The following is a 25850-nucleotide window of genomic DNA, read 5'->3' as shown; positions in this document are numbered from 1 at the left end:
TTTGGCCCGCCCCCCGCGGCCGCCAGGTGTCAGCGCGCCGCCGCCCCGCCCCTTCGCCAGAGCGCAGACGCGGGGGGGGGCGGGGCCTCGGAGAAGCAACGGCCGAAGCTCACCGGGTGTGGAGGAGGTGGGGCTGCGGCAGGAGGGAGGGAACGACTGAAGGTCCTGGGAAAGGCGGTGGGACAAGCCAGACCAGCTCTGCCCTTTCCAGACAGGACGCAATTCCTTTTTGTAGTATAAGAACGGGCAAAACATCATAGCCACCAGAAACTGGCATCTGAAAGGAAAACTGTAGTTTCTACCCTCAGAATTCTGCGCAATCTGTGGTAAGGTTATAACCAAAAGAGTAATAAATGAAGAGTTCATCTTAAAACTAGGTTATGCTACACAGAAAATGAACCCATCACTTTTAAGCAAACTGAAACGGACTTTTAAGAATACTTGGGAATATGACAACTAGAAAATCTCAAGAAACAATGGAAATAAAAATCCTAAGAAATAGAAACAACTTATGGGTTCACTCAGTAAATTACACATCATACTGAAGGAAGCTCTCTTTCATTCTAAGTTTATGTTGAAATATTAATATAATTATGTTAATAAACTACAGGGCTTTCAGTATCTTTTAAAGTTTGAGTCTGTTAACATATTGTAAATAGAAATAAGGTATAGGATACTTTCTCTGGGCTTAAGGAGATACTATTATCCTTTTTATTTTCAAACGGATGAGGAAAATTAAGCAGAAGAATCCACACTTAAACTTTCAAGATTTGTAAACCAAACTGATTCTTTAAAAAACAAAACACCACCACCTAAGTAGAAAGATAAGAAGTCAAACTAAATTGCAAATTACAATGAATAAAGTTAAAAGAATCACAGGGATGTTTGACCTGGACCCCCTTGACAAACATCCTATTATTTTTATATTGTCACATTTATGAAACACACTGTCAAAATGTAGAAATAGAACTGGTCAATAACTTGAATATTAAATGGCTAGCTTGAGTACTCCATTTCTCTACCACTATTTAAACTGTTCTCTACCTTTTAAAGTTATAAAAAGACCCACAATACTCCACAAGTAAGTTTAAAGAGTGACTGTGTAACTACCCACATCAAATATGGTACATTCTTTAGTGTTTATGAAACTGAAGTCAATTGGCTTTTTTGAAACAGCATCTTTAACAAAATCTCAATTGAAGTCAAATGATGACTTCCTATTTTAATTTGTTAAAGCTTTAATTCCACATGATATAGAAAGAATTGTATGTAGGTAACAGAACTTTTGCTTTGAACATTTCTGACATCAACATCCCCTACATCAGACACTCTTAGCTTGGTATCCATAGATACCTACAGAGTCAATGGGTGAGCTTGAGATATAATAAATCTCCTTTCACTTTAGTATATGCATAATTGTGTGTATGAATGTGTGACTTTTTGGGGGAAGAGGCTCCAGACCTTAACATTATAAAAAGGGAACAACCATCTCACATAAATCAAGAAAACCAAGTCACATTTGTTAGCAAATATTACTTTTAATCATAATCTAAAAAAAAAAGTTATGGATAAGCATGTACTTGTTCAATTAACTATGACACAGCCTAATCATAATAGGTGAAGAGTAAAGACCTTTCATTATCGATTTAGACACACATGTCTATGCTTTATATAACAAGATGCTCTTCGGAACACTGAGTGTGGGTGCAGTTTTAAAATTCAAAAGCCTGTGATCTAAATGCAACTCATTTTGGTTATTAAATAGTTTATGTACTAAAGAACCTAAAGAACCATAATAAATGTACTTTTTAAAAAGACAAAAATATGTGTAGGAGAACTGAATCAAACATTTTATTCAACTTTTTAGGATGAAGAAAACAAATGATATAAAATAAGTCATAAGAAATGCTCTCTTGTACTATTTCAAACTACTTTCAATGTTTTACAAAATGCTCACACAGCAAATACGAAAAGCTTCAACATACTCATAACTTTTGCTGCAATAAATGCAACATTAACAAACATACAAATTTCTTTATCAATCTTAAAAGTAGAATTACTGAATTACTAATTTTTAATGTTATTCATACTTATTTTTATTCATAAGTTTTTAATGAGATCATTACCAATACATACATTATTTTCCTTAACTTTATTTTTACATTAAGCCAGTATCTGTCATGCAACCATCAAAAACCTCCCAGTAAATTACACAGGTTTGTAGTCCAATTTAGACTCTAGCTTCTTAGAATCAGCCACTTTTCTGACTGCTTTCATGAAGTCTTCCTGTACTACAAAATCATGATCAGCACGAATTGCAAACATACCTGTGAAGAATAAAACAACATCACTGCTGTATATAGTATGTGAATAATTTGTTTATTTGAAGAAAACTACGGGGGGCGGGTAGGCAAAATGGGTGAAGGTAGTCAAAAGGCACAAATTTCCAATTATAAAATAAGTCCTGGAGATGAAATATACAGCATGATGACCAGACTTAATAATACTGTATTGTATATTTGAAAATTGTTGAGAGTAGATCTTAAAAGTCCTCAACACAAGAGAAAAATATCATTAACTACATGTGGTGATGGATGTTAACTAGATTAGTGGTCACTTCATAACAAAAACAAGTATCAAATAATTATGCTGTTCACCTGATATCAACATAATCTTATTAGTCAATTAGATCTCAAAAAAACGTTTTTTAGGAAAACTAAGTAATTCTATGGAGTAAATGTGAAGAAGCCTAAATGTATTACTTCTGAGCCAGTAGTTGCTGGTTTTTTAAAAAAGACTTTATTTATTTATTTATTTATTTACTTATTTATTTGAGAGAGAGAGAGAGAAAGAGTGAAAGAATGAGAGCATGAGTGAGGTGAGGGGCAGAGGGAGAATCAGACTCCCTGCAGAGCAGCGAGCCCATTGTGGGGCTTGATTCCTGTGGGGCTCAATCCCAGGACTCCAGGACCTGAGCCAAAGACATTTAAATGCTAAACTGACTGAGCCAGCCAGGCACCCCTGAGCCAGTAGTTCTAATTTGTTAAAAACAAGCATCATTGTTCACTTAATTTCCTTAACTATAATAAGCATTATTTTCCAAACCAAAAGCTAAACCACAATGAGGCAACTATCTGGATATTTAAAATCTAGCTCGCTCAGTCCCTGTATCCAATGACATTCTGAAAAAGCAAAACAAAAACTCAACTATCAACATATTTTAAGTAGTAGTTTCTTAACTCTATAGACAACAACTGCCTGAAGGAGGGAACACATATATGGTTTAGGAACACAAAACACTTCCAGTAATTCTGATAGCCTTTCCTTGTTAATATTCAAAAGCTTAGATAATAGGAATAAAAGAAAGCCAACACTAGGCTTTTTATCAAAAAGCCAGTGCTAGGGATGCCTAGGTGGCTCAGTGGTTGAGCATTAGCCTTCAGCTCAGGTCGTGATCATGGAGACCCCAGGATCGAGTCCCAAATCGGGCTGCCTGCATGGAGCCTGCTTCTCCCTCTGCCTATGTCTCTGCTCGCTCTGTGTCTTTCACAAATAAATAAGAAAATCTTAAAAAAAAAAAAAAAAAAAAAAAAAGCCAGTGCCGTTATTCACATATTAAAATTTACATTATTTATGTACAAATTGGGATTTTATACAACTTTCATAGTCAAGTATCACAAACTTGAAAACTTTCAAGTTATCAACAAGTTACTTGACAAAACAATAAGTTTCGCATGTGCATGTTTTTGAACATTACATATATCATGGATATGGGGTCCAAGATTTTGAGACAATCCTAATTTCATTTTTTTTTTTAATTTTTATTTATTTATGATAGTTACAGAGAGAGAGAGAGAGAGAGGCAGAGACACAGGCAGAGGGAGAAGCAGGCTCCATGCACCGGGAGCCCGATGTGGGATTCGATCCCGGGTCTTCAGGATCGCGCCCTGGGCCAAAGGCAGGCGCCAAACCGCTGCGCCACCCAGGGATCCCCCTAATTTCATTATAAGCTAAAACTAGTAAGTTATCAGTATCTGCTAATTAAATGAATCCTACTAATATTTTCGTTTGAAGATCTGCTTATATTAACTTTTCATGTACATGCATGCAATCAATGGAATAGAAGATTTCAAGGGTTACTTTTATCTTTCCTTTCAAGATTTCTATATAGTCTTAGAAATAGCCACTCTATGTTGTACTGAAAAATCAGATGAATGGAAATTTCTAGTTTTTTAATAATGAAATTTTAAAACCTTGTTTTGAAAGCTACAACTAAAGTAGGTTATTTTTCCAGACTTTGTACATATGACTATTTCCAAATCATTGTTTAGTGTATGACTGAATCTGAGATACATTCTAATCCAAAAAGGATAATCATCTCAGGATTTGAATGGGAAAGATAATTATAACCGAATCAAGTTTATTTTAAATTACAGGAAGATGTTAGCAAAAAAGCTTGACGTCTAATAAAAAGAAAACCAGAGAATTTCAGTGTCTCCAAATATGAGTGTCCCAGGCCATTTAAAAAGCTAAATTTGTGGGCAGCCCAGGTGGCACAGTGGTTTAGTGCCGCCTTTGGCCTAGCGTGTGATCTTGGAGACCAGGGATCGAGTCCCATGTCGGGCTCCCTGCATGGAGCCTGCTTCTCTCTCTGCCTGTGTCTGTGCCCCTCTCTCTCTCTCTTTCTCTCTCTCTCTGTTTCTCTCATGAATAAATAAATAAAACCTTAAAAAAAAAAAAAAAGCTAAAATTGTAATCCACACAGACGTTATAGCTCTTTACTGGAAATGGCTAACAATAATTTTTTTAAAGTAAGCTCTACATCCAATGTGGGGCTTGAGCTTATGACCCAGAGATCAAGAGTCGCATGCTCTACTGACACAGCCAGCCAGGTACCCCAACTGAAAATAATTTTCAAAAAATATGTGAGGTACAAATTTCTATTTATAAAATAAATATGTACCAGGGATTTACAACATGATGACCATAGCTAATACTGCTATATGATATATAGGAAAGAGAGTAAATCCTAAGAGTTATTATCACAAGGAGAAACTATTTTTCCTTTTTTCTAATTGTATCTATATGAGAAGATAAATACTAGCCAAACTATTGTGATCATTTACACAATATATGTAAATCTAACCATCATACAGTAGCTACAGACTTATATGGTGATATGTATCAATTATTTCTCAATAAAACTGAAAAATGTAAAAACAATAAGTATCATAATTTGATGTTATCAACCTTTAGGATTATGACATTGCTTTTTTATTTTACCACAACAATATTCTTTTTTTTTTTTTTAAGATTTTATTTATTCATGAGAGAGAGAGAGAGAGAGAGAGAGAGAGGCAGAGACATAGACAAAGGGAGAAGCAGGCTCCATGAAGGGAGCCCGACACGGGACTCAATCCCGGGTCTCCTGGATCAGGCCCTGGGCTGCAGGCGGCACGAAACCACTGAGCCACCCAGGCTGCCCTCACAACAATATTCTAATAGTAATTTGGTCCAGTGAAGATTTTGGAAAGAGAATGTTGTAAATTACTCCAAGTAGTTCAAGCCACATGCAAGTTTACCACTTAACATTTTTTGTATATTTGTCTTTGTGAGCATGATTTACTCTGATCTGTACTGAGTTTCTAGACCTGCAGATTTTTAATCCAGATATTGAGTCACAATAGATCCATAAAGATAATCCTATGAAGAAGTCATGTCTGAGCAACCCATGAAGATAATCCTATGAAGAAGTCATGTCTTAGCAACCTCTTTTAATACTGTTTAATTTACAAGAAATGTTAAAACAAAGCTACCGGTGATACGAAAACAAGAGGAAATCACATATTACAATACTTTAAAACTACTCACCTGCAACCTATGAAAGTCAGTAACTATAAAAACAGCAAAAAATAATTAAAAATTTTTTTTATTATTATAGTAAACTCAACCTTGAGATCAGGACCCGAGTTGAGATCAAGAATCAGACATTTATCTAAGTCACCCAGGCACCCCTCATTTTTTTAATTTTAAGATTGTGTGGGGCTTCCCCGGTGGCGCAGTGGTTTAGCGCCGCCTGTGGTCCGGGGTGTGATCCTGGAGACCTGGGATCAAGTCCCATGTCAGGCTTCCTGTATGGAGCCTGCTTCTCCCTCTGCCTGTGTCTCTGCCTCACCTCTCTCTCTCTCTCTGAATAAATAAATAAATTAAAAAAAAAAAAAAAAAGATTGTGTGGAGGACAAAGACTAAATGACTCTAGCTATGGTTTTAAAGCTACTTGGTACCAGAAATAAAATAAAAAATAGGATTACACAATGCACAAAGAAAATTATATTAAAAATGATTACATTTTACACAAGTTGCATGATCACAAAATTCATAAATCAATCTTGCAGGGTACCTGGATGGCTCAGGTAAGTATCTGCCTTCAGCTCAGCTCCTACTCCTGGAATCGAGTCCCACATTAGGATCTCTGCTCAGTAGGGAGTCTAATTCTTCCTCTCCCTCTGCCCCTCCTCCTGCTTGTTCTCTCTCACAGACTCTCTCTCTCTCAAATAAATAAAATTAAAAAAAAAAAAATTGGGAGGGACGTCTTCGTGGCTTAGCAGCTGAGTGTCTGCCTTTGGCTCAGGGTGTGATCCCAGAGTCCTGGGATCAAGAACCACATCGGGCTTTCTGCATGGAGCCTGCTTCTCCTCCCTCTTCCTATGTCTCTGCCTCTCTATGTCTCTCATGAATAAATAAATAAAATATTTTTTAAAAAATTTAAAAATTAATTAAAAAACATTTAAATCCATCTTGCAACACTGATTGTTAACAGACTAGAATCAGAAAAGATGTTTTCCATTTTGCAGCAGATTACTTCTGTTACTGGCCCAGTATGATTTCAGCCACAAATGTGGCAGATTTACTTCAGGGGGCGAGTATGCTATCACATGAATGTCTTTCCACATTTTGCCCTAAGGCATCCAGAAGTAAAAAGGAGTTAACATCTCCAAGGGCAAATTCTCATGGGGGATGAGAGCTGGGAAATAAATGCTCCAGTCTCCATATCAGCCAGGTAATCCTAGGAGGCATTCTGTATGTTTCTCTGAGGTCTCATCAAATCAAATCCCACGTCTATAGCATCTGCCTTAATGGTACACCCTTATAATAGCTTTGCTTCTTTCCAACTCACTTGCCTGTTCTCTCCTGCTTCTTAGAATCAATTCCCCAAAAAACCAAGCACCCAAATCTTTGCAAAGGCCAGGCTCTGCTTTTGGATAAACCCAAACATGTTTTTAGCAAATTAAAATCAATAGTAAAAACTGCACTTTAAACTCATACCTGCTTCAGTACAAACATTTCTCAGGTCTGCTCCATTAAAGCCATCTGAAAGCTTCACAATTGCCTCATAATCTGTTTAGGAAAAAATACTGGAAATTAGGTTTTTGGTTTTTTTGGAAATTAGTTTTAAAAAAATTTAGACTTTTTCTAACTTATGCCTATATGGAAAATTTAACTGCAGAGCTTGCTTTGAATATTAGGCATCATCTCTATTAACATTCCTCCACATTATTTAGCAAGTCCTCCACAATATTAACGACCAAAACTTATACTTCTGTTAAGTAAGCCAGCACTAAGTAGAAATACATATACTACTTAAACTCTAAAATCAAGAAATATCAAGATCTGGTGTCTCTCATGAATAAATAAAATCTTTAAAAAAAAAAAAGAAATATCAAGATCTGAAAGCATCTTAACCTGTTTCTATGAAGCAAAACAGTTACGTACATGTGAACTTGAGATATCTGTGAAACCATGTCTCTTATAAAAACTGTAACCAAGGGATCCCTGGGTGGCGCAGTTGTTTAGCGCCTGCCTTTAGCCCAGGGCGCGATCCTGGAGACCCGGGATCGAATCCCACGTCAGGCTCCCGGTGCATGGAGCCTGCTTCTCCCTCTGCCTGTGTCTCTGCCTCTCTCTCTCTCTCTCTCTGTGACTATCATAAATAAATAAAAATTTAAAAAATTAAAAAAAAAAAAAAAAACTGTAACCAAATATTTAAATGGTCATCAGAAATCATTTTCATCATTTTTTTTATCATATATTTTTAAACAACCATTTTTAAATGGCTACCTTTTCTGGTTCCGATGCAAGCTCCAAGTGGTGATCTATGATAACAGTAATGGTTAAGTGACCTTTTTATCCACATGACAGACTTGAAAGGAGGAGCTGTTGGCTTGGAATAGCAGTTATTGACTTGATAGAGTAAGGATAAAAATAAGACACAGCATGGGCTACTACAGTGTAATTGTTTTTAAAAATTTATTTATACATTAAAGACACACACACACAGAGGCAGAGACATAGGCAGAGAGAGAGAAGCAGGCTCCATGCAGGGAGCCTGATGTGGGACTCAATCCTGGGACTTCAGGATCATGCCCTGGGCTGAAGGCAGGCGCTCAACCGCTGAGCCATCTACATATCCCTACAGGGTAATTCTGATGAGATATACCCTTTGTCAGGCCACATAGAGTATGTCAATCTCTATTTGAAATCAGACAGATACTCATTAATTCTGATTCAGGTTCAAGTTCATGTAAGCTTCCCTAGAGCAGGGATTCCCACAGTTAGCACGGCATTTGGCACCTAGCAAGAGCACAGTATTAAAGAAACCTATAAATTGGCATCCCTAGTTTAGCTCAGTCTTTCCAGCTCAAAACTATTTTCACGTAAACAATGAGAAAGTTAGTAGCAGGCAATAATCAACTATTTGTAATTTTTTTTTGACCATTAACTTTTAAGGGTTTGTAAAGCTGCCTGGCAATTATACTACAATAGTATAACGACCCCTAGTCCAGGAGTCAGCAAATTTTCTGTAATGGGCCGGACAGTAAATATCTTAGACTTTGTAGGCCATGTGGTCTCTGTCAAAACTATTCGTTTCTGCTATTGTAGTGGGAAACCAGTCACAGGCAATATATAAACAAATTGGAGTGGCTATGTTAAAATAAAGCTTTATTTACAAAAAGAGAAGGCAGATAGAATTTGACCCACAGCAATGGTTTGCTAACTATCTTGGAGTCCACTCTCTCACTTCTGAAGATAACTATTTTATAACTTCTCCCATCTTCAAATGTCTAACAGTACTTTCCCATCTCTCACTCTGAACTTGCTTCCTATTTCACTGAGAAAATAAACACATTCGGGGATGCCTGGGCGGCTCAGCAGTTGAGCATTTGCCTTTGGCTCAGGGTGTGATCCTAGAGTCCCAGGATAGAGTCCCACATCGGGCTTCCTGCATGGAGCCTGCTTCTCCTTCTCCCTCTGCCTGTGTCTCTGCCTCTCTGTCTCTCATGAATAAATAAATAAAATCTTTTAAAAGAAATTAGTTGTAAAGGTGAGTTTTTGGTTATGTAAGATAAAATTTGGCTTGAATTTTGGGACTTTGGTATAATGGGCCAAACTCTCTTCAAGGAAAGTGCATTATCAAATTTCACTCTCTCATCCAGATCATTAGCATTAAAAAAGTGTTGTAAATTCTTTCATCTTAAAGAAAGCTCTTCCAAATCTTCATCTCCACCTCCACTGCAGCTACATTTCTTTTCTTCTCCCTTTGCTGCAGAACTCCTTGAAAGAAATGTCTGAACTCCATGCCTCTGCCACAATCTCCTGAAATCCATTTGAGGTAGGCTCTCTCTTTCAGCACTCCAAAAAATTGTTTTGATAAGGTCACCAATAACCTCCACATAGTAAATCTAAAGGTCCATTCTCAGATGTCTATTTATCTGACACAGCATTTATTTTTTTTTTTTTGTGTGTGTCTTTTCATATATTTATTGGTCATTTTTATAATTCTTCAGTAAATTATTTATTCATATCCTTTGCATACTTTTATTTATTTTTTTTTATGTTTATTTTATTTTATTTTTTTTATTGGTGTTCAATTTACTAACGTAGAGAATAACACCCAGTGCCCGTCACCCATTCACTCCCACCCCCCGCCCTCCTCCCCTTCTACCACCCCTAGTTCGTTTCCCAGAGTTAGCAGTCTTTACGTTCTGTCTCCCTTTCTGATATTTCCCACACATTTCTTCTCCCTTCCCTTATTTTCCCTTTCACTATTATTTATATTCCCCAAATGAATGAGAACATATAATGTTTGTCCTTCTCCGACTGACTTACTTCACTCAGCATAATACCCTCCAGTTCCATCCACGTTGAAGCAAATGGTGGGTATTTGTCATTTCTAATAGCTGAGTAATATTCCATTGTATACATAGACCACATCTTCTTTATCCATTCATCTTTCGTTGGACACCGAGGCTCCTTCCACAGTTTGGCTATCGTGGCCATTGCTGCTAGAAACATCGTGGTGCAGGTGTCCCGGCGTTTCATTGCATTTGTATCTTTGGGGTAAATCCCCAACAGTGCAATTGCTGGGTCGTAGGACAGGTATATTTTTAACTGTTTGAGGAACCTCCCCACAGTTTTCCAGAGTGGCTGCACCAGTTCACATTCCCACCAACAGTGTATGAGGGTTCCCTTTTCTCCGCATCCTCTCCAACATTTGTTGTTTCCTGCCTTGTTAATTTTCCCCATTCTCACTGGTGTGAGGTGGTATCTCATTGTGGTTTTAATTTGTATTTCCCTGATGGCAAGTGATGCAGAGCATTTTCTCATGTGCATGTTGGCCATGTCTATGTCTTCCTCTGTGAGATTTCTCTTCATGTCTTTTGCCCATTTCATGATTGGATTGTTTGTTTCTTTGGTGTTGAGTTTAATAAGTTCTTTATAGATCTTGGAAACTAGCCCTTTATCTGATATGTCATTTGCAAATATCTTCTCCCATTCTATAGGTTGTCTTTGAGTTTTGTTGACTGTATCCTTTGCTGTGCAAAAGCTTCTTATCTTGATGAAGTCCCAATAGTTCATTTTTGCTTTTGTTTCTTTTGCCTTCGTGGATGTATCTTGCAAGAAGTTACTATGGCCGAGTTCAAAAAGGGTGTTGCCTGTGTTCTTCTCTAGGATTTTGATGGAATCTTGTCTCACATTTAGATCTTTCATCCATTTTGAGTTTATCTTTGTGTATGGTGAAAGAGAGTGGTCTAGTTTCATTCTTCTGCATGTGGATGTCCAATTTTCCCAGCACCATTTATTGAAGAGACTGACACAGCATTTAACAGGGAATTACTGCCTCCTTGTAACAATTTCTTCATTTATCTTTTTTTTAAAAAGATTTTATTTATTCATGAGAGACACAGAGAGAGAAAGAGGGGCAGAGACACAGGCAGAGGGAGAAGCAGGCTCCATGCAGGGAGCCCGACGCGGGACTCAATCCCGGGTCTCCAGGATCGGGCCCTGGGCTGAAGCTAAACCGCTGAGCCACCCGGGCTGCCCAATTTCTTCATTTATCTTCCAGGACATCACAAGCTCCTGGTTTAATTCCCCTCTGTGACTATAGCTTCTTAGTCTCCTTTGATGGTTCTTCCTCTCAACTTCTTAATATTGGAATTAGCTCAGTTTTTGAAACTCTTCTCTATCCATATTTACCTCTTCAGAAATCTCATATAATCTCAAGACTTTAAAAATAATCTTATGCTATTATCCACAATTATATCACCAGCATTAGACCACTGCAATAAGCCATAGATGCATATAGAATTATCAATTAACATCTTCATTTAGTTTATCTAATTGGCATCTCAGCTTTAATACATTCAGAACCAAACTCCTTACTCTCCCTTTAAAACCTAATCTTTCCAGTCTTCTCCCATTTTAAATGATGACAACTCCATTTTTCAGTCGCATGAGTCAAAAACCTAAGTGTTCCCTGGTTCTTCTCTTTAGCTCACACCCCACATCTAATTCATTAGCAAGCCCTGCAATCTCTATTTCCAAAATATGTCCAGAATCTCATCATTTTAAGATTCTCTTACCACCTTGGATCACACTACCATCTTTTTATCTGATTATTGAAATATCCTCCTAACTTATCCTCTTGTTTCTATCCTTGTTCCTCTACATGCAACTAGAATGATCTTATTTAACATAAATCAATTTCAAAATATTTACGGATGAAATTATACAATGCCTGGGATTTGTTTCCTAAAAATCCAGAAGGTAAGTGGAAGAGATTACAGATGAAGCAAGATTGGCCAAAAATTAATAATTATTAAAGCCTGGTGGGGGATGGGTAAACCTAAGTAAGGTTAGAAGTTCATTATACTCTTATCTCCACTTGTATTTCTAATTTTCTACACTACAAAGTTAAAAATAACAAAAGGTAAGATCATTTCATTCCTCTGTTCACAATCCTCCAAGGACAAAAAAATAATAAAATAAAATAAAATAAAATAAAATAAAATAAAATAAAAGCCAGAGTTCTTACACAATGATCTAAATAAGGCTCTACACAATCTGATTCCCATCATTTCTATGATTTCACTTGCTACCATTGTTCTGCTTACTCTGCCACAGACACCTTGGCATCTTTGCTACTCCTGAAGTGTTCCAGCCATATATACACCTGCTTCAAGGTCTTTCTCTTGCTGTTCCCTTTGCATCATTTTCCACAAATATCTATACCTACTTCCTTCACCTTTACAGGTCATTGCTTAAAAATCACCTTATCACCTTCTTGGTAAAGCTTCCCTCTGCTTCCCCCACCTCACCTCCATTTAAAGATGTATATATTCATTCTGGCTCCTCGCATTACCTATCTCCCTTGCTTTATTTTTCTACATAGCACATATCACAACCTAATGTACTATAAATTTTCTGACTTTGTCTGTCTTGCCTGACAAGAATGTAAGTTCTATAAGGCAGGAATTTGTCTGTTTTGTTCATTGCTATGTTTCCAGCACTTAGAACAGTTCCTAACAAAAAATGTTCAATAAATATTAGTTGAATTTAAGATCTCCATGTTTGCCGAATTTAAAACCAAATTTGGTAGACTATCAGCAATATCTAATAGCATTTTGCTTCATTTACCAAATGCAAATATACATAAAATAAGTTATTTCCTTACCTATTTCACCATGCTTTGTAATGGGACCTGCATGGATTTTCAATATATCTAATCTTGCTTGTTCGTTTGGCAAATCAATATCTGAAAATGAAAAATCATAAGATGCAGTCAGGTTTTTTGTTTTTTAAATAAAGTAGGGGGTGAGCAGAGATATGGAAAGAAAAGTGGACATAGACAAAGAGAATACACAGCAGATAAAGAACTTTAACTCACGTATTTTTCTATCTAATCTTCCTGGACGAAGCAAAGCAGGATCCAGTGTATCTGGTCTGTTTGTAGCCATGATCATTTTAACTCTATGTAGAGTATCAAACCCATCCATTTGATTCAGTAACTAATATATTTGTAAATAAAAATCATTGACAGATATTTACAAAACATTTCAATCATTAAAAAATATAAAGTACACAATTCTATATGCTAATATTATAAAATACATTGTCTACAAATACTGTGCAGACTTCAATGGACTTTTTTTTAGTCAAGTATTATAAAATGAAACTATGTGGATCTGATTTCCAATATTCAATTTTTTTGTATTTTCAAAAACATTATTAAAAAAGTCTAATATATACAGTATTATGGTATGTCAGACATAAAATTTACATTCCACAAATTTGATGACATTTCCACATATTTGATAATTAATCTATTAAATATCTTTTCAAATAATTCCACTATACAAAGAAATACCAAAACATTAAACATATTTCCTTCAATTCCAAAAGTGTTCTTGAATAAATATTGAAAAATCTAACAGCATTCAACAAATCTTTTAAAATATAGCTAGCTTAACAATGTGTATTTCTTTTCCAAAATATCTGATAGCTAGTTAACATATTATGATAACATAGTATGTTATGTGAATAAGACCAGTATCTATGTTCTTTCAAAACACCTCAATTTAAGGTTTCCAGGAGGTATAGCTAATTTGAAAATACTATATATATATTCTGAACAGATTGTAATTTATGAAAAATCCCTTTCAAATACCCCTACTAAGATACAATTTAACATTGTGTTATCTATACTACTTAGCTTCACTCTGTAGAAGGCTCCTCACAGGGAGCCTGATCTTGGACTCAGGATCATGCCCTGAGCCAAAGGCAGATGCCCAACCGCTGAGCTGTTCAGGTGCCCCAAATATACAATTTAAATATCTGAATGGCTGGTCTGCTCAAAACACATGGAGTAGTAGAGCTGTACATCATATAGAATTTTGTAATATTCCTATTACTTTCCAGGAGACATTTTCTTACTAGAGATTGTGGTAGTGAAATGTGTTTATTCCTGACATTTTCAAATTTTATATTTAGGTGTATTTTTTTTAAGATTTATTCATTTATTTCGGACAGAGCCTGTGCGCACGGGGAGGGGCGGAGGGAAAGAATCTCAAGCCAACTCCCCACTGAGTGTGGAGTCCAACTCAGAGGATTGATCCCATAATCCTGAGATCATGAACAGAGCGGAAATCAAGAGTTGGATGCTCAACTGACTGAGCAACCCAGTGCCCCTTAAGTGTGTTCTTCATTTAAACCATTGCACAGGGGCACCTGAGTGGCTCAGGTCATAATCCCAGGGATCTAGCCCTGCATTGGGATCCCTGCTCAGCAAGGAGTCTGCTTCTCCCTCTCCATCATCCTGATGTTCTCCCTGCTTATGTTCTCTCTCAAATAAATAAAAGCTTAAAAAAAAAAAGCCCAACAAACCATTGTACACATTTTGACTTTTAAATATCCAATGTTTTCATTTAATACATACTGACTTCTTTTTAACCTCCTTTACCAAATATTACCTCCATTAAAGTTCTCTGAATCTCTCTATCAGCTGAAGTACCCTCAGAAAACCGACGACCACCTAAAATAATGATATGGAAAAAATGACATGGAAACTCATATGTGTTACTCTTTCCTCTACAACCATCATTTAAGAAGACAAAATAATAGTGTCTGCAGTTAAAAACATTAAGATAAAAAATGAATAGTAAGACTTATACTGACAAACTTAGAATTGATTTTGTTATGACATTACTCAATTTTGTCACTATCAAACTAAAATTGGTTAAGCTTTCTTAAGAATTTTTTTTAAAGTAACGTTCAAGAAAAAGAAAAATAAAGTAACATCCATTTTGTTACTTCACACAGATTGCTATTAGAAGGGGAGAAGAACTCCTTCAGAATTTTAAAAATTTCCTAAGACTTTTTTAAAAAGTTCAAATAAATTTTAAAAGGTGTTATTCTTACCAATAGCATCTATTTCATCCATAAAAATAATGCATGGTTGGTGATCCCTGGCATAATTAAACATTTCTCTGATCAAACGAGCACTTTCACCAATGTACTTGTCTACAATAGAACTAGATACAACCTGATTAAAGGAAAAACATTTAGGTAAACATAAGACAATTCAAATAAAATTTAATTTCAACAGTTACAAAAAGAACCTTCCCTTTACCTTTAAGAAATTGCAGTCTAGCTGGCTAGCAACAGCTCGAGCCAAGAGTGTTTTTCCTGTACCTAAAATAACAAAAGAAGTCCTAAGTAGATGGAAACTAAACAAACTCTCAAAAGCCTTTTACTCCTCTGGATAGTAAATTTTGCAAATGAAAGCTAAATCCTAAAGAGAATTTCCATTTATAATTTGAAAACTCTTCAACTTACAATATTAAAACCTTAAATTTTATTCAAAATATCCCTTTTAGAGACACGTAGGTAGGTGGCTCAGTGGCTGAGTGTCTGCCTTTGGCTCAGGGCTCTGCCTTCAGCTCAGAGCGTGATCCCAGAGTTCTGGGATCGAGTCCCGCATGGGGTTCCCCACAGGGAACCTGCTTCTCTCTCTGCCCAAGTCTCTGCCTCTCTCTGTTTTCTCATGAAAAAATAAAATCTTAAAAAAAAAAATCCCTTCTAATGCTGAATACTTACTTCAAAAATATATCAACCCCTATTTACAGACCCTACAAGAGAAGCCTGTTACACAATAATCCATTGGTCTATCCTGCATAATGAATATGTCTTTTACCTATGCATGATATTGTAACAACTATTGGTTATTTGGAAGCTACTGGTTCATGAGTCATGAAAATCTTCGAGCTGGCATTTTTCATTATACAATATGTAAAAGTCACATTTGTTAATATCACCGATCTCATCTCCTTTTTTAAGTATTAACATCAGAAAATCCCAGATGGGGGTGCCTGGGTGGCTCAGTTGGTTAAGTGTCCAACTCTTGATTTCAGCTCAGGTCATGATCCCAGGGTCATGAGCTGGAGGTGTCAGGTTCCATGCTGAAGCATGGAGCCTGTTTAAAATTCTCTCCCTCTCCATCTCCCTGCCCTTCCACCTCCTCCCCACATGTGTTTTTTCTTAAAAAAGAAAAAACAAAACAAAACAAAAAAACCCTGTCAGATATAAGTTTTGAAAACCTAATTTTCACTTGAAAGCTTAAATTTTACCATTGGCTACAGATGGTGTCAGTTATTGTAACATAGTAGGCTAACTTCATTTTTTTTAAAGATTTATTTATTTTAGAGAAAGAGTGTGTGTGATTGCATGAGTAGGAGAGACAGAGGGAGAGGGAACTCAAGCCGACTCGGCACTGAGCATGGAGCCTGACGTGGGACTTTCAAACCCAGGACTCTGAGGTCACAACCGAAGCCAAAATGAAGAGTTAGATACCTAACTAACAAAGCCACTCAGGTGCCCCTCATTCATTTTTGAAAAATTTGTCAGATAAGCAATAACCAATCCGAATAATCAAAAACCAGTCTGACAATGACAGAATGTCCATAAATTATGTTTTCAAGTAAAAATGATATTCCACGAAAAGCAGCTAATTCAGCTGGCAACTCAAATAACATACCAGTGCTTTTCCCAGTGATAACTATACTATTCAGTATGCAACAGAAGCACTTACATGTATTTTCCATTTCAATACATAGAATTTAAGACATTATTCCAAGATCAGGATTTCATAAAAACAGTTTTTAATGCTTCATCAAGGACACCTAAAAGTTAAACTCATATATATTTTTTTAATATTGCAAATATGAGCAGTCAATAACACAATGACTACTTGTGCCATTTCATGCCACTGACCTGACTAATGCTATGGCAGGAGCAGTTTTACCCATGCTGCTGTTGCACCATCAGCATAGAAGTCAACACAGTGAAAATGGCAACTAACATCTTAGTATTTCAAATTAAGGTTTAACCTTGCAGATTCCCTGAAAACATTTCAGGGACAGCCAGAGGTTGGTGAACCACATAGGACCAACACTAGAATCATACAACATCTTAATATGAACATTCTATAAGGCATAAGAGGACTAAGCATACCTGAGAGAATAGTAGACACACATGTCCTATTCTTTCCTTACTTTGAATAGAGTGGAGGCTGGAAGATCCTACATTAAATTTTCACTTTTTTATTCCTTAATTTATTCACTTTTCACTTTTTTTATTCCTTAATTTATTCACTTTTTACCTTTTTTATTCCTTAATTTATTCATTTATTAGTAGGTCAGATATAATTCAACACTAACCTGGTGGTCCATATAACAAACAGCCTTTTGGAGGTATTATTCCTACACGCTGGAATAATTCTGGGTTTGTAAGAGGTAATTCTATCACCTAGAAAAGAAGTTGAAGGTTTCTTAAAAAGTCAGTAAAGATTCTGATAAACTTAAAAATACTTTAAGTAAAGTATCAGCATAGTTAGGTATACGCACAGATGTAATTCACATAAAGCCATTTATATTAGAGGTCATTCTTTAGGTAGATTTAATAAATTTTCTTTAATTATGTAAAAATTAATTTAAGTCTGTAATTATTTTAACATACTATACACTTCACAAGTGATCGCTACACAGGCATATGATTTGTCAAAACACATCTGAATTGTACACTTAAGGAATGCCTGGGTGGCTCTGCAGTTGAGCGTCTGTCTTTGGCTTGGGGCATGATCCCGGTCCCAGGATCAAGTCCCACATCCGGCTATTTGCAGGGAGCCTGCTTCTCCCTCTGCCTGTGTCTCTGCATCTCTCTGTGTCTCTCATGAATAAATACATAAAATTTTTAAAAAGTGAACTGTACAATTAAAATCTATGCATTTTACTGAATGTAAATTATGCCTCAATGAAAAAAAATCACACTACAAAAAAATCAGGTAAGCAAAAAAGAAAAACAAAACAAAAAAATTCTTATTTTGCATTTGGGACTGTAACACAAAATAATAAAATGGGAAAATTTAGTAAAGTTAAAATTGCCATTAGGAGAAAAGGCATAAAAAAAATAAAAAAAGGGAGAAAAGGCATATAAAATTTTCTTATGTTGGCATTTTGTCATAGTAGACTTAGAAGAACTATACATTCAGGGTACCTGACTGTCTCAGTTGGGAAAGCAGATGACTCTTAATCTTGGGGTTGTGAGTTTGAGCCCCATGATGGGTGTAGAGATTATGAAAAAAAAAAAAAAAAACTAAAAAAAAAAAAAGAACCATATATTCACTCTTAATGTCCTACTAAGATTGATTCGAGAATAGAAAAATTGAGGGTTTGACTGCCCACATTAAACTCTTTATAGACAAGTAACTTGAGAAATAAGCTTCTATTGAATACTTGTATCCACCAGGTGTGATTAAATAAACAAAAAGTATAAGAAGTCAATATTCTTAGTGTCTCCAGATGGAAAAGGTTATTACATGTGCATATGTTTTGTGGAGTGTGTGTGTGTGTGTGTGTGTGTGAAAGAGAGAAACTTTCTGCTTCTACAGTTGATGCAGCAAATCACTGCAAAAGACAAGATTTCAGTTCCATGAAGCATTTGTTGTTCCTCTGTTGCCCTTTCTTTAACTACAAAGTAAAAATAGACTTTTACTTGTAATTACACGAGTGCTTCCTCAAGAATGACCAAAAACAATTTGGTTTCATAATCACCTGGAATGTTTGTTTCAATGCTAATTCCTATGTTCCATTCCCCAATCTCCTTCATGGAAATCATGCAGAGGGCCCATGAATCTCTATTTTTAATAGGAGTTCCAGAAAACTCAATATGCTATGTGAACTGTATGAGAACTACTGGCTACAGCTTAAATCAGATGAGGTAAGCCATACCAACTATCCTCACTCATTCCTAAACATTTCCATCCTAAATTAGGATGAAATAAATAGGGCGACATAATTTGCTTCAAAGAGAATTGTTAAGAAGCCATCTGTGTTACGAGGTGAAGAAATCCTGATTTGACTCTTCACCTAAGTGTTTAAAAGGTTTAAGCCCCCCTAAAGCCAATAGTTTTCTTGAATGGCAGCAAATAGCTTTATCAAAATAAAATATTTAAGGTACAGAGGCGCCTGGCTAGCTCAGTCGGTGAAGCATGCAACTCTTGGCCTCGGGGTTCTGAATTCAAGCCCCACTGGATGTGGAGATTACTCAAAAAAATTTTAAAATCTTAAAAAAAAATTTAAGGGTACAGATAACTTACTTTCATAGCTAGAAATTCAGTTCTATTTTTCTCTTCTCAGCAAGAATATTAAATATATAATACTTTGTAACCACTATTTGGACAAAGTAATCTTACATTCTCTTTCTCTCTTTGGGTGTCTTAAAATCAGTACTATCAGAGAACAAAGCATATATTACCAACCTCTCTTAATTCCCGAATCTGTTCTGATAGTCCTCCAATCTCAGAATAAGAAACATTCCCAGGGTCCTCATGAGACATGTTGTAGACCAATGGATCCACTTCTCTTGGCAAATATCTATAATGATAAGGTACGTATTTTTCTTTACAAGATATATTTTCTCTCAGCCTACAGAGAGAGTATAAATTGACCTGCTTATGCAAGAACCTATAAATGATCTTATAAAAATGTATATACATTAATTAGAAATTAGTAAAAGGGAAAAAGTAGCATGATATTCATTGATCTCAAGAAGCATACATTTTAGCTAAAATCTTCCCTCTGTGAAAATAAAATAAATAGAATAAGAAACCCACCTCATGATAGTTAGTGTAGTCATATCCAAAGCAACTCTTGTTCCTGGCTTCAGCTTACTTTTGTCAAGCTAATTTTATAAAACAAAAAGTGTTACATGACACATAAAAGAGAAAATAATACTCTAACAAGAGCACAATATTTAGAAACCAAATAATCACTTTTACCCTTCAGAGAGAACACTAATATCAGATTAAAATACAATGCCAACAGAAGGGCTTATAAAAGTAATAATTCAAAGTTCTTTCCCTTAAACAAGTACCTGTTATGCAATCTAATTGTGAAATGTGAAATCACTAATATACAAAGTTTGTGGTGGAAAAGATCTTATTTTTAAAGAAAGAAATGGGTATTAGTTTTACTTCCAAAGGCTTACTATTTTATACAGTTTTGCTCATTATTTTGATTCAGGCACTATGGCAATTGATACTAAATTTTTTTTTTTTTTTGATACTAAATATTTATACAGAAATCTCTAAGTGAACATTTTGGGGAAAGGAAAGGAAAGCACTTTACAGGTATGCCCTATATATTTTTTTCTTTTAAAGTCGATTGTTATTTATTTTTTATTAAATGAATTTGACATATAACATTGTGTCAGTTTAAGGTGTACAGTGTTACTCTGGTAATATGTCCTTTAGATTTATTTTAAAGCAGATAGCTTTGAGGAAGAACATATTACTTGACTACAGGAATTAAGCGAGAAATGCACTCATTCTTTATCCTCTTAGAGGTTTTTATTAAAATGCTAAAACCAAAACCAAAAAAATCCCAGCAATCGAATCATTCATGCTTTTGCTACATGTCGGATATTATGATAAATACATCATAGATTAGGTTGAATCATACTAACAATTTACTGGCATATTGGGCAGGGTAACTTATTAGACTATGGATAGAATCTATCCAAGAGATTCACCTCATATTCAGGATATTACTTTTCCAAAATTAAGTTACTTTTTGATAGTTTAAAAAACTACTTGCCAATACAATTTCAGAATCATACAAATTACTACTTTTCACAGGATTCTGCAAAGTACTGTAAGTTTACAGTTTAATGCCAATTAAAATGAAGGGGAGATAGGCAAAAATTCTAGGTTTAATATAATGGATTAAACTTTAAATAAAATTGCTGGTAAGTGAGGTACTTGAAAAGAGTTCAACAAAAATCAGTACAAAGCTATTTCAACATTTACATCTATAAAGAATATATACCCTGGCTTTTCTTTTCTTTTTTTTTTTTTAATTTTTATTTATTTATGATAGTCATACAGAGAGAGAGAGAGAGGCAGAGACATAGGCAGAGGGAGAAGCAGGCTCCATGCACCAGGAGCCCGACGTGGGATTCGATCCCGGGTCTCCAGGATCGCGCCCTGGGCCAAAGGCAGGCGCTAAACCACTGCACCACCCAAGGATCCCTATTCTGGCTTTTCTTATTTTCCAGCTTCAAATACTCTCTTGCCCCCCATACAACCATGAAATATCTTGGAAATACCAACTCTTGGAATCCAGAGGGCCTGTAAGGTAGATAAAACTCCTTTGTCAGGCTAGCCATTTAATATTTTGATTTAGGAAATGTTTTCCCACTTATATGCTAGGTGAAATGCTGGGATATGATTTAGTCCCTGGGTTAAATTCTACTCTACAGTCTTGCTGTATCAGTTTTCAAACATGAACCTGATGTGACACTCAGAAAAAGCTCTTTCAATCAATTTACTAAAAAAGTTGTTTTGTTTGTTTGGTTTTTGTTTTTTTATTATTAAAAAAGTTCTAATGATGCTCCTAAAGAATAGGATTGTACATAAACTGGCTTCAGAGGCTACTAAATTATTTAAAGCCATTTGTTGCCATTTTTTATGACGGTAAAATGAAATCTGCAGTTATTTTAATTTGCCTATTCTAATCTAAATGAACTCATACAAAATCAACTTAGGCTACAGAAAAGTCTTTGAGTATCATTTTTAAATGTTTAAATATAAAACATCAGTAATTGATAAGGTGTAAGTCTCCTCAAAAAAGACCTTAAAAGGGCAGCCCCGGTGGCACAGCGGTTTAGCGCCGCCTGCAGCCCAGGGCGTGCGTGATCCTGGAGACCCTGGATCGAGTCCCACATCAGGCTCTCTGTATGATGCCTGCTTCTCCCTCTGCCTGTGTCTCTGCCTCTCTCTCTCTCTCTGTCTCTATGAATAAATAAATAAAATTAAAAAAAAAAAAAAGACCTTAAAATAAAATGATCTGAGGTATTTACCAGTTCTAAAATTCTTAGATTTCTAAATATGTAGAGCAACTGAGGCAATGTGATATGAATAGAAAATAGAGAATACCAGGTCATTGTCTATGGTTTGAGTTCAAGTTTTGCTAGTTATTCTGAACAAATCACCTTTAGGAGTTATGGGCATGTCTGACCTACTCACCTCAAAAATCAAATAACGTATATGAAAGCACTTTTATCAATTATAAAGCACTGTACAAATGTAAAGTGTTACCTGTCGACGACAACCCACAACATATCTTGGTCCATTTGTAGCTTTAACAATGACTAGAGAAAGAAAATGAAAGGATAAACTGAAAAATAGAAATTGAAAAATAAATATTTTTTATATATATATATCTCCACATGGATGGCAGGTTGAGTTTTATTTCCGTTCTCCAAGGAAACAATAGTTGAAAGAAAACTTAAATCTATGCAAGAATATCATCTACTTTCATTATTATCAGTAAAACAATGAACATTTCCAAAGTTCATGATGGAAAGGAGAGTCCACTCTTTTTCTTTTTTAATTAACAGTCCAATCCACTTACATTTTTCTTCAGTTAGTTGCTTAAGTACTTCCCCCACAATCTGGAAAATTAAAAAAAAAAAAAAAAAAAAAAGAAGCATTACTTTTGGCCAATAATCAAAAAACAAATTGTCATCACTCCCTACACCCCGAACTTGATTACCTACCTGCCCAACACTTTGTAGGGCCTTCAGATCATTTTCAGACTTTTCATACTGCTTGGTAAGTTCTTTTAATTGTTCCCTTACTGAAATAATACAATTTGAACATTTTTAATTAAACAATAATCTCAGTGAATTTAAGTCACTAAGTATCACTTTACTTAAGCTTATCTCAGTCTACTTCACTTTAGTATATTTTATAGCCACTTTATGAAACCATGAAAGAAATAAAGCCGTTTGTAGAGGACAGGTTTAAAACTGAAATGTTACAGAAAAAGCACCATATTTTTATTTTCCTGATTGGCCATACTTGTTCAAGCACATTCATAACATTGTTACATTCTTAACAGATACTGACAACCACACTTCTGGGTTTGAGACTACAAATAACGAATGATAAGAGACTTTCCCTCATCTCTTCGGCTACCCGCACGGATTACTTACTACTCTATACTTTTCGGCCCTAAATAAGGTCAACAGGTGCAGTGATCTACAGAATTATATGGTTATAGTCTTTCTCCATTTAATCAAACCACTCGGGCTTTGCAGTGAAGGCGCACTACGAAAAAATGTAAGCGCCCTTTTAGTGCAGGAGGTTAAGAGAAACCTGTGTGCCTGATAGAGTCAAATCCAAATAACAGGAAAGACAAGGGAGGTTATTATCACCCATCGATGGACCCCTCTCTTAAGCTCCGCTCTGGCTTTCCACCCCAATAACAAGCCAGCACCTCGAGTCTCTCTCTTGCTTGAGCTTCCTTGACTCCAGTCTCCTCTCCTCTCTGGGTCCCGGACTCACCTACAGCGCCGCGCCCTCCTTGCACTCAACCTGGCAAACATCCGTGGCCCACTTCTTTCCACTCCTCTAGTCCTCTTCCACCTCCATCTCAGAACTGGGGATGTTCTCCCTGTCACCTGGACCAGACTGGGCCGTTTCTACGCCCGAAGAGGCTGTGCTTTCCAAGCTCAGGGCCGGATGACAAAGCGCCTTGTCCCTGGACCGAGGCCTTCCTATCCCTGGAGCTCGGATGCCGGGCTCGGCTAAGGGCCTCTGCTTTGTCAGAGACGGACGCAGGTCCAGGCATAGGATTATGTGGAAGGAAAGGCGCACTCACACTCCTTGAGACGGCCGTCGATCTCCTTGTGCTCCAGCAGCTTCTTGCGGTAGTCCTGAAGCGCCTTATCTCTTGGGTCCGCCATGATGAGAAGCCGTCGCTCATAGGGGATGCCGGGAATGGCCATGGCCGCCCGGGCGGGGGAAGGGGCGGGGCGAGGGAGGAAAGCCTCCCGGGGGGCGCGGATTCGTGGACAACCCCGCCCCTTCCGGTTGGCTCCGCCTCTCTACTCCACTCCTCCCACTTCTGCGTCTCGGTTCACCGACGGCGCAGCCGCGCACAGAAGGAGGCCTCCACCCACACCGCCCCCTGCAGGTCGAAGTAGGTAGAGCAAGGAGCTGTTGTCCTGGTTGTCCCCTGAGACATCTAGACAGTGTCAAACCACTGTTGCCGTGGAACCACGGAACACTTTCTGAGAAACTGAGATGACAGTGAAGTAGGCAATGTGCAGTCTTGCTAAATAGTTCCAGTGGACTATCGGGGATAACGTAGATAGCCTATTAGTCTAACAGAATATTAACAAGGACCTTCAGGAACAGAAGGGGTAGGCTATTTTTTTTACTTATTCATTCAGTGAATGAGGTACTAAGGATGCGACCTGGTGGGGAGATTAAAAAATAGTTTGAGTGTAACTAGTACTACAATGTTATAGTTCTAGAGTAAGGCAAGGAGAACTAATTTAGAAGAACATCTGACATAAGGACCAAGCCATGCAACACAGTGGAGAAGAACCTACCTGACAGAGGAAACAGCAGTGCAAAGATCTTGAGGTGACAGAGAGGTTGGCTCATTTCTAGGAATAGAAAGGAGGCCAATGAGACCGGAAGAGGGTGGGTTATAGAAATATGGGGCAGAAGATAAAGACGATGAGGTAGGTTGAGTCAGGAACTTGAAGTCTAACAACTTTCAGATTTCTATCCTTTGGACAAAATATTTAATCTCACAAAATCTCTGTAAAATGAGCATAATAATTGTACTTATCTCATAGAGCTATCATGAGTATTAAATAAGCTATGTGCCTATATCTATTAGCACAATGTCTGACACAAAGTAAGCACTCAATAGTGTTTTAAATAGCGATTTTATTTATTTTAAGGGTAGTAATAACCTCGATTTTTGCAGAACAGGCCCCCTTTGCTGTACCTCTTACCAGAATTGTTCCTGGAGATAACTTATTGTTGTTCCAATAGACTCAGTCACTAAGTCTCCAGATAGATTCCATTTGATCTTACCTTACACAGTGGCCCTAGACATTTGAGTTTATTTTAATTTTTTTTAATATTTTATTTTATTTATTCATGAGCGACAGAGAGAGAGGGGCAGAGACCCAGGCAGAGGGAGAAGCAGGCTCCATGCAGGGAGCTTGAAGTGGGACTCGATCCAGGGTCTTCAGGATCACACCCTGGGCTGCAGGCGGCGCTAAACCGCTGCGCCACTGGGGCTGCCCAACATTTGAGTTTAAATAGGTATGTTCTACATATACATATAAAGTGCAAATTTATGTGAATTAAATTACCAAAAGTTGCATAAAGGTTTTTAAATTTCTTAGGAAAACATGGGTATTGCATGACTATTACATTCTGTTTTTCTTAATATAGTTGAAAATTGCAGTAGCTGATAAACAAGGAAGATGGATTGAGCAGGGACAGTCCCTTCTGCTCAGCTGCAACTATTCTGGTCAAACTAGTCTGTCAATACCAAAATATATCACCTCTGACATTAAGAAGTAGAGAAGAGAGGATGAGACAGAGAAAAAAGACAGCTCAATTTGGTTCAATTCAATAAATATTTATG

The 25850-nt window shown here is 36.6% G+C and overlaps 1 protein-coding gene and 1 long non-coding RNA gene across 5 annotated transcripts in view; one reads left to right on the top strand and one right to left on the bottom strand.

Moving 5' to 3' along the window:
• Positions 1–56: 56 nt before the first annotated feature.
• On the top strand, positions 57–25850 carry LOC140639969 (uncharacterized). 2 transcript variants are annotated; one of them, XR_012036620.1, is made up of 5 exons: positions 57–326; positions 9608–9670; positions 19041–19110; positions 20473–20521; positions 23295–25377. It is a non-coding gene; the product is annotated as an uncharacterized lncRNA (long non-coding RNA). The 2 variants fall into 2 exon arrangements; XR_012036619.1 differs by lacking the exon at positions 23295–25377 and adding an exon at positions 25655–25850 and having other exon boundaries at positions 58–326.
• PSMC6 (proteasome 26S subunit, ATPase 6) overlaps positions 1828–25850 on the bottom strand; it is a 33326-nt gene continuing 9303 nt past the window's right edge. Inside the window, exons 2-16 of one of the 3 annotated variants that reach the window (XM_072838572.1) lie at positions 24793–24849; positions 24057–24365; positions 22951–23030; positions 22806–22845; positions 22490–22542; positions 20006–20073; positions 19652–19766; positions 17553–17640; positions 15467–15528; positions 15256–15379; positions 14808–14869; positions 13226–13346; positions 13013–13093; positions 7327–7398; positions 1828–2327 (exon numbers count right to left, since the gene is read on the bottom strand). In XM_072838572.1, the coding sequence (XP_072694673.1) occupies positions 2209–2327; positions 7327–7398; positions 13013–13093; positions 13226–13346; positions 14808–14869; positions 15256–15379; positions 15467–15528; positions 17553–17640; positions 19652–19766; positions 20006–20073; positions 22490–22542; positions 22806–22845; positions 22951–23030; positions 24057–24183 (1212 nt within the window). In that variant the 5' untranslated portion in view covers positions 24184–24365; positions 24793–24849 and the 3' untranslated portion in view covers positions 1828–2208. Of the gene's footprint in view, positions 2328–7326; positions 7399–13012; positions 13094–13225; positions 13347–14807; positions 14870–15255; positions 15380–15466; positions 15529–17552; positions 17641–19651; positions 19767–20005; positions 20074–22489; positions 22543–22805; positions 22846–22950; positions 23031–23740; positions 24618–24792; positions 24850–25850 lie in introns of those variants that run through there. The other 2 variants (XM_072838573.1, XM_072838574.1) reach the window with 2 other exon arrangements.

Source organism: Canis lupus, chromosome 9, assembly GCF_048164855.1.
Source record: "Canis lupus baileyi chromosome 9, mCanLup2.hap1, whole genome shotgun sequence".
Classification (NCBI taxonomy): Eukaryota; Metazoa; Chordata; class Mammalia; order Carnivora; family Canidae; genus Canis; species Canis lupus.
The sequence above is the reverse complement of the archived record's forward strand: the minus strand, read 5'-3'. Positions and strand labels throughout refer to the sequence as shown.